Consider the following 17,111-nt stretch of genomic DNA (forward strand, 5'->3'; position numbering starts at 1 on the left):
TTGATAACGGGGTGTTTTCATTTGACTGTGGCTAGTATTTAGATTATTAGCCATTTTAAAGATATACGTTTAGGGCTTCTTGGGTGTTTACAAGTGGAATAATTATACTATTTAAATATAAATATTTTTTCGTAAAGCTGCATTGACAAACCATATTTTATGGAAGTTTATTTCTCTGTCCCCCAGAAGTGATATTAGTGAAGTAGTTAAGTTAAATACAAAGCCAGCCTTATTTTTAAAGTTATATATTACTTGTGTCGTACACAATAGTACTAACTAATCATGAAATACATATATTTATAAAATGTTTATAATACGAAAATTATAAAACTTCATGTTCATGTTCATTAGTGAGAGCAAAACAATCATGTGTTTTATGTCTAAAAAACTTTAAAAAGTTGAGTGAAGGCCTATTGTAAAAAATGATATATGTAAAAAAAAAAAAGATAAATAGCATTTGGTATTTTGTTTTCGCCTTGTTTAAAAGACGGAAAAAAGATTGTGGCGAATATTCAATGAAAATAATAAAATCACGACACAGATATACAGTATAACACAACATAGTCTAAAAGTTTACATCTTTGAATAGACAGCACAGCAGTGAGTACAGTGATAAACAGAAACTGCAGTAGAAATACAAACAGTGTGAAGGCACTTGTTTCAGTGCAAGTGTAAATATTGAAACAGTCAAATGAGTTTTCCTTTTCCTCCTTTGTGAACCCGTAAACATCCTCGGTCCTCAGGTGTCCACAGGTGACTTGTTTCTGTGAATAGGATGAGTGTTTATCGGGCCGCGTGTCTCCGGTGGTGCAGTTCGTAGTGATGCAGGAGCTCCTGGTGACTCTTCTTCTGCGGCTCTTCCTCCTGAGACCAGCGGGCCTCGGGAGATCTCCTCTGGACGAAGGCCTGCTGCTTCTGCTTCCTATTATACGGACAGCACACCACAGAAAAACTCATATGCACATGCAAATAAGGCCGTCACTGCAAGGATAAAGATGTCCATGTCGTGTAAGCAACAAGAAAACTCAGACCACCGACCATAACCAAACGTATTAAAAGGTTCAACTGATACACCGATAAGAAGGAAAGGTTTATTTAAAAGTAAAATGAGCATAAAAGGAAGGCAGGCAGGTGAAAGATAAGGAGAAGAACTAAGGAAAGAAGGAAAGAAGACTCATTAATGCCACTGACTTGTTTCACAGTGCGGTCCTTCATAGCCCGGGCACTGGCAGCGGAAGCTCCCTCCAGACAGAACGCAGGTCCCATCATTCATACACGGGTTGGGCTTGCACAGGTTTACTGGCTTTTTAGCATCTAATAGAAAGAAATGTATCATAAATCAGTTACAGTCACTTTTAAAAATTCATAGGTCCCTGAGCATTTTTCATCGTTTCTTAAAATCAACCAGCTGTCCTGAAAAACGTTTTGGTCATTTCCCTTCATCGCTCTCACCTGAACACAGCATCTGCACCAGCACGTCCTCAGAATATTTGAGATCCTCGTAAGACGGCACGGCAATCACGTGTTCCTCGGAGCCCGCGATCCGCAGCAGCCACTCTTTCTGTATGTCCCCGATTCCAATCACAAACAGCGAAACTCCGTTGTCTCTGATCTTCTGAGCGGGAACGACGGCGTCGGCGCCGCCCGAGCCGTCCGTCACCACCACCACGGCCTTGTTGACTCCGGGCCGCGCGCCCCTGGCCACCGTCAGGACGTCGGAGTGGATGTGCAGGAGAGCCGCGCCCGTCGAAGCCACTCCGCCCAGGTAGTTGGCGGCGTCCACGGCCTTGAGGACGGTGGACCCCGTCTCGTGGGTGTCGAGGTCGAAGACGGTGGTGGCTCTCCGGCTGTAGGCCACGAGAGCCACCTGGGCCACGTCTCGGTTGATGTCGAACTGGACCGTGAGGCTGCGGACAAAGTCGCGTAGGGTGGCGAAGTTATCGGGGCTGACCCCGCCTGAGGCATCCAGGGCCACCACGAGGTCTATTGCTTGGCCGAGACAACCTAAAAAATAAATACTAATGTTGTAAATGTGGACAATTAGGACCAAAAGAAAAATACCAAACATGTCTTAACCCTAGATGGTTTATTAAATCACATATGAACCAGATAGAGGCGCTTTAAAGCAGTAACTTTGTTTAAATCACTTCTTAAAACCCATTTTTTTTATAGAACAGCTTTGAACCCTTGTGTTGCCTTAGGGTCAATTTGACCCGAATCAATATTTAACCCTCCTGCCGCCTTAGGGTTAATTCAATGTTTAATGTCGGTGTTCTTTCGGGAGTCAACAAACAAACATAAAGTGCCTCACACTTAAACTTGGAAAACAATATTAATTCTAATAATTTTCTGGAGGTTGTAATTGCTGGCGTCAAATTGAACCCAAAGGGTAAAATATGTTAGTAAATATAAAGGTAACAGGAGGGTTAAACGTTGAATCGGGTCAAATTGACCCGAAGGGCGGCAGGAGGGTTAAGTGATGTCGTCCTTTTATGCAGTTTGTTGGTTCCCTTAATTTAGTTTGTCTGTTTTTTAAAATTTTATATTTGTATCTTACCATTCTATTTGTTTTGCCTTGATTTGCTGTAGAGCACTTAATGCTATATAAATAAAAAAGTTATTATTTACAGATTCAATTTGATTTTTTCCATCTAAATAAGTGCTGAGTGCATTATTTTTGTGTGTGTGTGCATATATTGAATGAGCATGCATTTAAAGCATGCATATAATAACAATGTCATTCACATTTGGAGCAACTGGATCAAATGACAGTTCTTATATCATATTTCATAAGGTACTAAGTAGTCGGCCGGCACCTTGTGTATCCACACTGCAGATCTTCGCCTTGAGCTCAGGGATCTTGGCACTGAACTCCGGTGGCGTGAAGGTGATCGTCCTCTGGGGATTTCCCGTGATGTTATTCAGTTGTCCCTTGAGGTGATGTGGCCCCACCCCTATCAGGAAGATCTCTCTGTCTCGTGCATATTTGGAGGGCGCCACCACCTCGTCGACAGCCGGCGTGGCGGTGAGCAGCACCACCACGCGGGGCAGGTCGTCCGTCACGTCGGCGAAGACCGGCGCGCTCACAAAGCCGTGGCGTGTGACGTAGTGCAGAGCCCGGCCGGTCAGGGCCTCGCCGCCGATCGGCCGAAGTGCCTCCACGGCCGCGAGCAGACCCTTCAGGTCCCCTTTGAACTTGTCCACCGGGACCTCGACTCTGGTCTCCGCTCCGAACACCGCCAGGCCGACTTTACTGGAGCCGATCACGGTGCGCAGGAAGCGCTTCAAGAAGGACTTGAGGCGGAGGAAGCCTTCCAGGGTGAGCGTGGCAGAGCCCTCCACCAGGAACAGCAGGTCGACAGAGCAGTCCAGGGACAATGCAGGCGCTGAGGAGGGACGGAGGGTCAAGTTATGTACATGCTTACATATATACACTCGGGCTGCAACTAACAATTATTTTGATAATCGATTAATCTGTTGACAATTTTTTCGATTAGTCGATTAATCGGATAAAAAAAGAAATAACTGTAATTTTAGGGTGGTGGGGGGGGGGGGGTGGATAGAATCATATAAATGTAAATATAATATCTAATAAATAATATAATAATATAATATAATAATTATAATAATATAATAATATAATATAAATGAATGCAAAGAAAACAGAAAGCAGAAGAAAAACAATCACCAGCAGGGACAATGAGGAAAGTCCAAAGCATATGCACACACATAAGTAACATCACCGAGTTTTTTATAATGTCAGTATATTGGGCGTATTTCCTATAATTTTATTTTATGTGAAGTTAAATCCGGTATTTAAAATAGATATAGATTATCTGAATTGAATTACATGCCCCATACACCGACATATAAGTATATATGTACATACATACATATATATACAAATGTATATATATATATATATATATATATATATATATTCATAAAGACGGCATTGAAGGCCGAGGTAGAAAATGCATGGCCCGCCACTGGTTAGTAGAGAGATAGGGGCGGGGCTAATATCTCAGGAGGTCCAGAGACCGGGTACAGACCACAGTGTGGGTCTCCTCCATAGCCAAGTGGACATACACAGTGGTATCCCTCTGGACCGTCTGACACACATGTTCCACCGTTCAGACAGGGCCGAGAGTCACAGGGATCTACGGAGAGAGAGAGAGAGAGAGAGAGAGAGAGAGAGAGACATGGTGTTACACAAAGACACATCATCTCAAAGAGAGCGAGTAAAGAGAAAGAACAGGGTTGTTACCTGGACAGATAGTGCGATGGCAGACTGTCTGGTGTCTCTTGTAAACCTTGTTGTACCTGTAACACACACATTCGGAACGGCACTTGAAATTCACTTCTTTTGTTGGCTTGAACAACTTACTTTGTTTTTCTTCTTCTCTAAAGTAAATGAAATTGCTCTGTCGTTTAAATTGGCTTTGTTTTGGCAGTTCTATGATGTAAATACGAACATTGAGCCTTGCCTATGAGTTAATAAACCATAAAATATGCCTTTCGACACACAGGGAAGGCATTATATATTTACATTTATTCATTTGACAGGATCTACAAAGTAGCCTTCTCACTTAGTTTGCACTTTGTTAGCGAAGATGTATTCAAATCTTTATTTAAATGGATATTATATCCCGTTGCACAGTATTGAACAAGCAGCAGTTCTACTTTGTGCTGCAGCTAAAACTTTAAAGTAAAAAATTCTGCTCTTTCAAAAAAAAAAAAATTTACTGGACAATTAAGTGTATTCAAGATACATAAGATTTAAAAGATACAATGGAAAGGTGGGATGGTTCGGCCAATTCATGTTGATAAAGATGCAATGTGCTGTGAAATAAATGGAGTCAAAGGACATTGTAATTGCCCTGCATAAACTTGTTTCATAAACGTCAAAATAAAATGTCCAGGCTGCTTTTTTGCTAATTTAATATTTAATATTATTTATTATATTATTTAATTTAATATTTTTCCACCATTCCTACCAAATATTCCCTCGTGATTTACAGGAAGGTGTTCTACAATTATATAGAGATTGTGAAGACTTGTGTTGTCGCTATTAAAACAGTGTCTCTAGCTTTAGTGGATAGTTGGGTTTTCTCTTGTAAAAGCTCAGAAATTCATCTTCTCATAAACAATGTATTTTTGAGCTCTGGTGAGGAAGACAACAAAAGCGTTTGCATTATTCACCAATGTACAAGTATACACTTGCCTGTAGTACGGACACAGAGACGTGTATGGGGAATACCCCCTGGAGCCCTTCCAACACATGTAATTCCCCTGCATCTCTTTCACAGTCTCCAGTGTTTTCCTCTCACAGGGAAGCAGCTCCACCTGACAGCCTGGGGACCGCAGTGGGAGGGTCGGGGTCGGGGAGGGGTCGGTGGGGACACGATGGGAAGTTAGAGAAAGAAAACACAAAATGAAAAAGTCCAGCGAAGGGATGGGGGGGCTGTTCCAATGTCGCCTCCGAGGACACCCACCTGCGGGCGTGGCGTTGCAGACGGAGAAGGCGGTCAGCGTGGTGCACAGGCCGTTGACGGCGTCGTAGAAATGCTCGGCGAAGAACACGTGGCTCTCCATCGGCTCGCTGGCCAAAGCGTGCAGCTCCTCCCACCTCGGAGGGAGAACAAAACGTTTTCTTAACCCTCCTGTTACCTTTGGGGTCAATTTGACCCCATTCGATGTTTAACACGTCTCAAAATATATGTATTTATTTATTTATTTATTTGTATGCGTGTTACTCGCATAAATAAAAAAGTATTAAACCGAATTGCATGAAATTTGGTGGGATGATTGGTTATTATCCGGGGACCATTTGATTAGATTTTGGGATCGATCGGGTCAAAGGTCAATGTCAAGGTCATGAAAAGGTCAAAATCTTCTTTTTACCATAGAATGGTCAATTTTTATCCGATTGGCATGCAACTAATGCCAACATGTTCATAATTCAATGCCCAATCTTGTGATATGCAAAGGTATGCGCTCTACCGAGTGCCCATTCTAGTTGACATGTGTTCTGCTTCATATTTCATGACTTTTTACTAATTTACACAAAGTTGTTTGGGATGATATTGAGGTCACTATAACATGCAATTTTATAATCTTCAAAAAAAGTTTAGGGCCCTAACATAACCATAGCTGTCGGAGTGCGAAAACCACTGATAGTTCACACATGATGTGGGGGAGGGGACATGTGGTTCCCATGGAGATATTGATAGTTCACACATATACAAGTTTGCACAGCAGCCTTCTAAACATTTTTTTAATGTAAAGGGTTATTTAGGTCAACAAACACACATAAAGTATCTGACACTTAAACTTGGGAAATAATTTCAATTATAATAATTTTCTGGAGGTTTAAATTGCTGGAGTCAAATTGACCTCAAGGGTTAAAAGATGTTCGTACATTTGAAGGTCACAGGAGTGTCAACCACCTTTTGTGGTTTTCCAACCCGAGAACATACTTAGGGTAGCGGACGCCCACGGCAAACAAGACCACGCCCGTCTCTTTGAGCTGTGCAGCGGCCGGCGCCGCGTTGCCCTGAGACCTCCCGTCGCTCAGCAGGATGGCGATCCGGGCCGCGGAGGAGGAGTTACGGCCGCCCGGGAAACCCTTCCTCAGCAAGTACTTGAGAGCGAGGCCCGTCTGGGTGCCGCCTCCCCTGGGAGTTCAGAGATGGGAAGAGTGGTTTAATTTTTTCATTGTTCGAAACAAAATTGGAAAAACAATTACTGGAGTTAATAATTTAGCGCGTATCACTGAAGAAGTAAACCACATTCCTCTTTTAGTTCTTGGACTGAAAATGCCCTCTGAGTTGTCTGAGTGTTGTCTGAAGTGTCATCCTCCCCAGGGCTCAATAAACTCTTTTTAAAACGGTTAAATTTTTTCAAAAACACATAAATGTCAGTCAGAGCTGGAGCCTCTTCATCTCACCGCTGGACTCAAAGAAACAGATTCACAGTGTCTCGTGGTTATTAGTACGCAGAACCGCTGAGACAGAGATAGTGCAGGTCGGAAGCTGCTTAGATTTCATCTTATCCCACTTCTCATTTTGATCCTTTTTTTTCCAGCTTGGGAAACAATGCTCTGTCTGCTCGGAGCGCCAACAACTACTAAACAATGTGGTGGAAGGTTCGAAAGCCCTCAGGCATGATGACAATGACTTTGCTCCTTTGAACAGATTTATGTTAGCAACACGAGGGATCGGGTTCTCAGCATTCAAGTGCAGCTTGAAAAGATCATTTATTCTCCTTTATGCTTCTTTATTCTCCTTTATGCTTCTTTATGCTTCTTTATGCTCCTTTATTCTCCTTTATGCTTCTTTATTCTCCTTTATGCTCCTTTATGCTTCTTTATGCTTCTTTATTCTCCTTTATGCTCCTTTATTCTCCTTTATTCTCTTTTATGCTCCTTTATGCTTCTTTATTCTCCTTTATGCTCCTTTATTCTCCTTTTTGCTTCTTTATTCTCCTTTATGCTTCTTTATGCTTCTTTATGCTCCTTTATGCTCCTTTACTCTCCTTTTTGCTTCTTTATTCTCCTTTATGCTCCTTTATGCTTCTTTATGCTTCATTATGCTTCTTTATGCTTCTTTATGCTCCTTTATGCTTCATTATGCTTCTTTATGCTTCTTTATTCTCCTTTATGCTTCTTTATTCTCCTTTATGCTCCTTTATGCTTCTTTATGCTTCTTTATTCTCCTTTATGCTCCTTTATGCTTCTTTATGCTCCTTTATGCTTCTTTATGCTCCTTTATGCTTCATTATGCTTCTTTATTCTCCTTTATGCTTCTTTATGCTTCTTTATTCTCCTTTATTCTTCGTTATGCTCCTTTATGCTTCATTATGCTACTTTATGCTTCTTTATTCTCCTTTATGCTTCTTTATGCTCCTTTATGCTCCTTTATGCTTCTTTATGCTCCTTTATGCTTCATTATGCTTCATTATGCTTATTTATGCTCCTTTATACTCCTTTATGCTCCTTTATGCTTCATTATGCTTCATTATGCTCCTTTATGCTCCTTTATGCTTCATTATGCTTCATTATGCTCCTTTATGCTTCTTTATGCTTCTTTATGCTCCTTTATGCTCCATTATGCTCCTTTATGATCCTTTATGCTTCTGTATGCTTGTTTATGCTCCACATGTTACCTTTTCACAAACTGTGAACACATGTAATTCTATCTGCATACAGAAGAAGAAGAACTAGGTAGTATGCATTTTTATTTGTATCTGTTGCAACTTTTCTCCCGTTTCAGATGATAATATAAATCTTGTTCTCAAGACTTTCAGACTCAATCCTTGAGAAAGCAACTTGATCCCAAACAACATGGATGTAGCCACTGAACTAAAAATAAAGTACTTCTTTTGGATTCTCTGACACATTTCTTGATGTGAACTGCAGTACTGTCATAGGTAACCATGCACTTTACTCATACTCATCAAATTACCTTCCTCTTGGCTTATGAACGTATCCAATATCCAGTGACCACCTGTGGTGTTCCCCTCTAATCTGAAATTAATTTGTTTTCCTTCCGGGGGCATTTGCTTCACTAGAGGCTGTGTGTGTAAGTCAGCGTTTTGCTTTCCGCACAATTCTTGATTAAATCCAGTCTTGCCATGGTTACCAAATCGTTAATTCGGCTTATATTCCTGAAACAATACATGTTCCCATCACTGCAGACACCTCGTTTGTATATATATAGTAAATATACATTATTCAGGTAATTGCTGTGATTTTAAATAACTGTAAAAGCTTGATTTTATGACTTGACACGTGCTCGTATATCATCTTTTACATCACTTCAGCAGTATGAAAACAGATGTCCTACCGCCCACTCCAAATCACACTACGAAGACTTTTTGCATCCCAAAACATGAGCTGTGTGAGCGTGAAATGAGGAGAAACACACCTGTGAGAAATCTTCTTGATGCGCTTCTTCAGCTCTTCTTTCGAGGCGTACGAGTCCAGGGCGAACTCCAGCCGAGGAGAGGAACCAAACTGAATCACGCCGACTCGCACCTGCACGACAGTGGAAATACGTGAATGTGAGTGACACGAGAGAAGGAAAGAAAGAGAGAGGGAGGAAGGGAAAGAGACATAAGAACAGAGAGAGAAAGAGAACCAACCTTGTCTGGTCCGACGTCTAGTGCTTGACAGAGCTTGATTGCGTAATGTTTGGACCTCTCAAAGCTGCCCTTCCCCACGCTGTAGGAACCATCCATGAGGAAGAGGATATCGATGGCTGCTGAGCACTGCATCACTTAGATAGATAGATAGATAGATATATACTTTATTAATCCCCAAGGGGAAATTTGTCGTCACAGTAGCAGCACCAATAAACTAAACACACGAGAATAAAATATAAAATATAAAAAACAGGGATGAAAGATATAGATGTATACAAGTAAAATATAAAATACAAAATTAAGTATATATATGTATATAAAATGAAACATATATGTATATATATATACACACACACAAACAAATATAATACAATGACTGTGCAAAGTATACAAAGTAAAATACAAAATAAAATATATATGTATATATATATACACAACATATATGCATACACAAATATAATACTAATGACTGCAGTGTAAAATTAAATTAAATTAAATTAAATATAGACAGACTTCCCAAGAAAACACACACACACACACACACATTGTCCATTGTCTTCATTGCATTTCTGGCAGAGTTTAGATTCTATGTTCTCCATGGTTCTATTGTGGGATTAACCTGGTTAGTGATCTAATGGGCTGTGATGTAATAACAGAGAATCAGCGGAGCGTGCCACCGATTCTATTTTCCCAGGAGCAAACTCGCAAAATATTCAGGGGAAAAAAAGCATGTTGGAGGCGTCAATAATCTGCAGTGTTGCTGTAATGTAAGCCGCCCGTCTGCGTGCGGGAAAGTCACCTCCAAATATGTTCCTCTATGACACAGACATATCAGACATCGGGCTAATAAGACCACCCACCGCCTTAACCCTCCTCTTACCTTTGGGGTCAATTTGACCCCATTCAATATTTAACGTCTCTAAAAAAAATTATGGACATCATTTTTTCCTTCATATTTCATGACTTTTTCATAATTTATTGGGGACAACTGGGTAAACACAAAATTCACATGATGATATGTTTTCAATGTCCTGAACACAACTTGTACCCATCGGTGTTCTTTGAGGGTCAATTTGACCCCAGGCTGTTTGTCACTGTGTAAAAACATATAAGAAATATCAACTTTTTACACACATTGGTTTTGGTTGTGTATTTTTATTTATTTAAAGGGCTATTTAGGTAGTCAACAAACAAACATTAAGTACCTGACACTTAAACTTGGGAAACAATATACATTCTAATAATTTTCTGGAGGTTTAAATTGCTGGGGTCAAATTGAATCCAAGGGTAAAATATGTCAGTAAATTTGAAGGTAACAGGAGGGTTAAGAATGGGAAGTATTACTCCAAAGTCTCGCCCTTCTACTTCACAATTGATTAGCTATCTACAGAAACTTCCCTCGTCTACATCAGACCCTGCACATTCAGTATTTTCCACATCTGGGCTTCTCTCTACTCACTTTCTCCTGCCGAGTCGATCTTTTGGATGACGTCATGGCTCGTGTGGATCTCCTGCACTGAGGAGCACCGCTGAACTAGGAGGGACAAACAGCACAGAGATGGGACCAACAATTCACATTCAAATAGTTAAACCAACCATAACGACAACTGTGCAATGAAGACCTTCACAATACATAGCGTCGCTGTTTTTATTATAATTGTTCCAACTTTTCTCTCATCTCGTCTTTTATTCATGAATTGAAAAAAAAGACAAAAAGAAAGTCCTCAGAGTGTTCTGTAAACCTCCACTCTCTCCCTGTGTCTATTCATTAGAGCGATAAAGAGGGTAAATCAGAATTAGGATTCTGTTCCACAAGCCGATACAGTTTGCTGGCGCTCTGCGATGGATGATTAAGTACTGGAAGCTAATGTGAGTGGACAAGTGAAGAAACACATTCTTTTGCTCCATTCACTGAGTGAACGTCGCTCTATTCAGACACACGCACAGCCCAGAGAGGAGCGCCGGGCATGTGACCTCCTGCTCAGAAACCCACGTGAACACGCCTCGTTGCCCCCGGTAACGCCAACGGGTCACAGAGGCATTTGTCCGGCGTGGAGACGGAGCGCTGGAGCGGTTTCACGTACATCTCCACGTTAAACACATCCTCAGCCCATCTCTCCGCGGTCACAATATGGAAATGAATTGTTTAAATAGTTCCCGTCAACTTCGTTGTGATGCTTTAAGCCGTCTGCCTCGTGGTGGTTTCGCGGATGCTGATCAGCTGGTGAGGAAGGACAGAAACACCCGGACCAACGGTTCTGTAGAAACAAGCTGCGTCTGTCTGAGGACGCTCAGCCTCCTCCTCCTCTGCTCATATTTCCGTCACTGACGTTGTGCAGTGAGGATTGGGAGAAAAGATACGGCAGCAGACGATGCTTTGCTTTTATTGGGAGGAAATGCAATATATTTTTACCGGTCACAAAATAAAAACAGTAACTAGAACGGGCACTCGGTAGAGTGCATACCTTCGCATATCACAAGATTGGGCATTGAATTATGAACATTTTGGCATTAGTTGCATGCCAATTGGATAGAAATTGACCGGTAAAAAGAAGATTTTGACCTTTTCATGTCCTTGACCTTGACCTTTGACCCGATCGATCCCAAAATCGAATCAAACGGTCCCCGGATAATAACCAATCATACCGACAAATTTCATGCAATTCGGTTTAATAGTTTTTGAGTTATGCGAGTAACACGCATACAAATAAAAAAATAAATACACGGCGATCAAAACATAACCTTCCGCATTTTCAATGCGAAGGTAATAAGCTGCAACTTAACAAAGAGGACTTTTATCAGATAAATCTAAATAGTAAAGTAAGACCTCTGACTTCACATCCTCCAGATCCTCATGAAATCAAAGTCTTCACATGAAGGTATCCATCATCAGCTCATTGGAGGAAAGGAGCAAAGTGCGTGAGATCAGGAGACATTGAGGTGTTAAATCCACCAGAATTGTGGGGAAATATAATATATTATATTTATAATCTGGAATACATAAGTATAAGAGTATTTACTTGAAATCAAAGTTTAAATTAGGATTGTCATTGACCCGTATGGGAAATGTAACTTGACAGACTGGATGACATGAACATCTGGTATCAGTGCAACAGGTTATCTGTGTTGTCAGCACAGGGGGGGGGGGGGGTGAAACAGTCTGGTTTTCCCAAGTTCAAAGTCTTAAAATGACCAGTAATAAATACTTGGGATGGTGCTAAAGCTGTCATTTCTTTTTAAACAACTCAGATTATATTGCCCCATGAGTCCCGCCTCTCCCCTCCGGCAAATAACGGCAATCTTGTGTCCGAGAGAACATCTGAGAACATCTAAGTGACTCTACTCTCCAATCTGAATGTCAAGCACAGAAGCCTTCATCGCCCGAGACTTGACAGCAGTGGCGTTTAACCAGGAGAATATCTTCTTCTTCTTCTTCTAAAGTTGTTCAGAAGAGTAGAAGTGAAGCATTGCACGTGTTCTACCTCGCAGCTGAGGAACGTTTCGGCCTCAGCACGTGTGTACAGCCACATGGTGTATCTTACAGGATAAATGGCAGTGGCGGGCCGTCCGGGACTTCGAAGGGATTCTCGGAAGGCCTAAACATAATTACAAAGTTATAGCTATTTTATAATCAAATGTAAAAAATCAAAAATAATAAAAACTTAGATTTTCTTAATTTTTATTTTCTTATTGCACTATTGTCTTCCACTGTTGCTGTGCTTCCATCCGGCAGCGCTGCTTCCAGTCTAATTTATTTTAACAGGAGCTTTTATCCAATCAGATTTCTTCTCTGATATATACACATGTACATACATAAATACACACACATACATCGATATAAATATACACATACATGTACGATACGATTCTCTGAGTTAGTGTAACTGAGGGTTTTACGTTACTTAATAACGCAAGAAACACGCCAACTTTATCTTTTTCCGTCTGCTCCTTCACAATAAAAGCACTGCACCGGAACACTGGAGAACTGATATCTTACATTAGGTTATTCAGCTGTAGTAAGACGGCATTGAAGGCCTATAGGTAGAGAATGCACGGCCCGCCACTGATAAATGGATATATATATATATAATATATATATATATGACCTTGAGACAACGGCATTCAACTATAAATCTATAAATTGCAATCCTGAAGGTAATCATCAACTGAAACGGAAAAAAAACTAAAAGGCAAGCAACCGACCTTGAAGCAGCAGCAGCAGCGTTACGAGAAGGGAGGGATGAGTATCAGGCCGCATGTCGAGAGACCTGGAATGATAAACAAGGAAGTACGCTTAGCAAAAAGTAGCAACAAAATACACCCGAGAGAAAAGAAGAGATTGTGTGTGAAGAGAGACACATGTCGTCGCGTTAGTGTGGACAAAGATGTGAGTATTCATTCATAATGTGTTGCATTTGAACTGGCAGGCTTGAAGAGCTGAAGGTTTCCAGTATTTCACCCCCCAAAAAAAGAAGCTAAATCTTTAAATTTTGTTAGGCTGAAAATCTATTTTTTTTCTTCTTCTAATTGGTGTTTTTGTATTCATTCAAACACACGGGAAGTCTCGCTGTCAAGTTGAAAGGAATGTCGAAATAAGTTCCACAACTCGAGAGGCGTCAAACAGAGGAGAAAGCTCTCATGACGGGGGCGGCGTGGAGGGTGTTCCGCGGAGTAGGAGCCTGGGACAGATACTTAATGGCATCTGTTAAGAGTTCTGCATATCAGAACTAGAATGGGCACTCGGTAGAGCGCATACCTTCGCATATCACAAGATTGGGCATTGAATTATGAACATTTTGGCATTAGTTTCATGCCAATTGGATACAAATTTACCGTGCTATGGTAAAAAGAAGATTTTGACCTATCCATGACCTTGACCATGACCTTGACCTTTGACCCGATTGATCCCAAAATCTAATCAAATGGTCCCCGGATAATAACCAATCATCCCACCAAATTTCAGGCGATTCGGTTTAAAACTTTTTTTGTAATGCGAATAACACGCATACAAATAAATAAATAAATAAATAAACAAATAAATAAATACACGGCGATCAAAACAAAACCTTCCGCATTTTCAATGCAAAGGTAATGAATGAGTTCCACCACAATGTACCCCCCCCCCCCTTATCAACTAAGCCCACTGGTGTGTTGTGTACCAAAACAAACTTCCCTGTACAAAGGTTTCCACACACACAGATACACATCATGTGCACCATTCTGTATTGTGTCTGACTCAGAAAGATAAGCGATATCAAGACTCCATCTTCGTCTGTTGTGTGTGTGGTGAGGACGCCGGACGCAGCCGGGGCCGCCGCAGTGCGTCGGCTTCTCTCATGACACGGTTGTTCGGACAAAAGAGGAAGATGCCACCCTGAAGGCAGATTTAAATATGTATTCATATGGCAAATCAGAGCTGTATTGCCTTTCAAAACTACTGCGCTTAAGGTTTTATTAATGGAAATGTGATGAGAAAATATGTTGGAACACAGCCGTGTTCTGAGCAGTTTATACGTCTTTTCAATCTGTGTGTATCTCTGAGACAGAGATAGAATTGTGTTCACGTAAAGAGGAGTCTGTGTGTCTGCGATACAGATCTATAGAACTGCAGCGGCCGTCTGATAAACATCACCAGCGGCTATTGATTCTCTCTCATACACACACACACACACCAAAATTGGCTCCCTCTTCACAAGCATTCTTCTGGACCGTCCACCCTTCATCTCCTCACTTAATGCAATTTTGGTCCGAGCTGAAATAAAAGTCCTGTCTTGCTTCACGGACTCAACATGCGTCGCTGAAAATCAAGATCAGCAATGACAATAAATGCAAAGAAACAATCAGGGTCACTTCAGGGATTTCTAATTTGAGAAAGACAAGGTGAGAAAGATAACCCAGACCTAATAGTTTAGTCCAGTGGTCCCCAAACTACGGCTCGCCTCCACATTTGGCCCGGCCCCCTGAACCATACCAGAGAGGCATTCTGATTATTTTATTTTTTGTATATAGTCTGGCCACTAGACTAGCCCCTGTAAAATAGAACGGGATAATGGCGAAAAGCTTAGGTAAGATCCCGGAAAGGGTTATTAATATTTGGTTATGTGTGGCTTTCTGGAAAACAACACATGTTTACATTTAGGCACACTTTATCGTCACACTTTTTCTGTTACAAACTGACTCCGGCCCTCATAATAATAATAATAATAATAATGCATTTCATTTTTATCGCACTCTTCCTTCAAAGAATCTCAGAGTGCCACACATATAGTAAAAACAAATAAAACCGATTAAAACATAGTTAAAGCAACCCAAAAAAAAAGAAGAAAAAAAGAATGTAATAGCTGACAATAAATTAACTCAAGGTAAAAAATGCCTTCCTGAATAAAAAGGTTTTTAGGCCAGTCTTAAAAAAGTTCAGTGTCTGAGTTGCTCATCAGAGAAGGGAAAAGTGATGTTGCCCTCACAGGAAAAAGTTTGGTGACCCCTGGTTTAGTCCTTATCTACAGAGAAAACATGCATACAAGTGCAAACTGGAACATTCCTATTAATGTATTCACTCTATTTTCTTCAAGGAGCTCCTGAGCCGTCGATGTGCCGCGTCTGCTTTGAATTGGTCAGCAGGTTGGAAAGTGCCTCCACCCTGTAGTCTGTCATTAGTAAGGAGAGCTTGTTTTTGGACCAACATCATACAACCATCTGAAGAACTCCTCGCCTGTACTTGTTCAGGTGTCAAGCAACGGTTTCAATTATTTCCCGGTGACTCACCTGAAATATACACTTTTAAAACAACTGAAGAACAAATGTGGACAAACTTTGTTTCCCCCCCACAATCTGACTTTCTGATTCATGGACAGAAGGAACTAGAATTAAAAAGGTCCTGGTATGCATGGAATATGTTGCACGAGGAAACTGGATTAAAAAGACATTCCAATTTAACACGTCACATGATTTTAGGTGTTTGGCTTGATGCCTGCAATATGGATTACAGCCCAAATTAAAAGACATGCGTGCAGATAGAAGACTAAATCAAAATCTCACAAAACCCATTTTCAATTTAAACGCGTTTCTTTTCCTTGTTGCTCACATTTCACACACACAACACATTTTCAATTTAAACGTTTCTTTTCCTTGTTGCTCACATTTCACACACACACTTTCAATTTAAACGTGTTTCTTTTCCTTGTTGCTCACATTTCTCTCACACACATACAACACATTTTCAATTTAAACGTGTTTCTTTTCCTTGTTGCTCAACCTGTGGCCTGCCCGTCTTGCAACATCTGGACCCTCTTCTGCGTCCAGGCAGGTTTAAGATGGGTCTGGAGGTCACGACCCCGACATACAACAGTAGAAGAGTTTCCTCAAGAAGACACACACGGTGATGCCCGTCAGCCTGCTCACGTACGGAGGAGGGCGATGGGCTCCAGGAAAGCAACTCGTTGCTTTTAGTCCAATTTCCTTATTTTAGCAGTGCAGATGTAAATATCTTCACTGCTAATCTTAAATGTAAACTAATGGTATCTAAGTGATATTAATGAATCATTCCGACGGGCTTCATCCCTTTGGTTTCCGTAAGAAACGTGATGGAGGCGTACCCGTCGACGCACGAGTAGTTGACCAAACTGTATTTATATTTTCACATTTTAATAAAAGCTGGTTTGGGGTCGCATCGGGGATCCGCATTAGCAGACCCCACCAAGTAGAAAAGCACATCCATTACGCACGCGCTGCGCTCCAGCGGGTTCCGCCGTGTAGAAAAGTCTATGAAGGACTCACTTACCGCGCGCTGTCCCGGTAACCAATCCTCAAAGCGTTCCAGCGGTGCTAACCGGCTTCCTTACGGGACGGGTCCACTGGGGGGTTCTGCTGTGGGCAGCTGAGCAGCACCCCCAACCCCCTCAGGTACCTGCACGGGTGGGATCTAATCGGTCCTCCTCTCATCGCGCACACGGGGCGGGACCAAGACC

At 41.4% G+C, this 17,111-nt stretch overlaps 1 protein-coding gene across 1 annotated transcript; it reads right to left on the reverse strand.

Moving 5' to 3' along the window:
• Positions 1–699: 699 nt before the first annotated feature.
• On the reverse strand, positions 700–17,012 carry vwa2 (von Willebrand factor A domain containing 2). Its single transcript, XM_056430235.1, is given in 15 exon segments — positions 700–852; positions 855–922; positions 1,192–1,314; positions 1,453–2,004; positions 2,817–3,386; positions 4,053–4,160; positions 4,268–4,323; positions 5,225–5,354; positions 5,496–5,629; positions 6,480–6,677; positions 8,928–9,037; positions 9,145–9,278; positions 10,604–10,678; positions 13,348–13,412; positions 16,925–17,012. Coding segments are annotated over 14 exon segments (2,382 nt in total). The 5' UTR covers positions 13,403–13,412; positions 16,925–17,012; the 3' UTR covers positions 700–783.
• Between the last annotated feature and the right edge of the window lie 99 nt (positions 17,013–17,111).

Source organism: Pseudoliparis swirei, chromosome 13, assembly GCF_029220125.1.
Source record: "Pseudoliparis swirei isolate HS2019 ecotype Mariana Trench chromosome 13, NWPU_hadal_v1, whole genome shotgun sequence".
Classification (NCBI taxonomy): domain Eukaryota; kingdom Metazoa; phylum Chordata; class Actinopteri; order Perciformes; family Liparidae; genus Pseudoliparis; species Pseudoliparis swirei.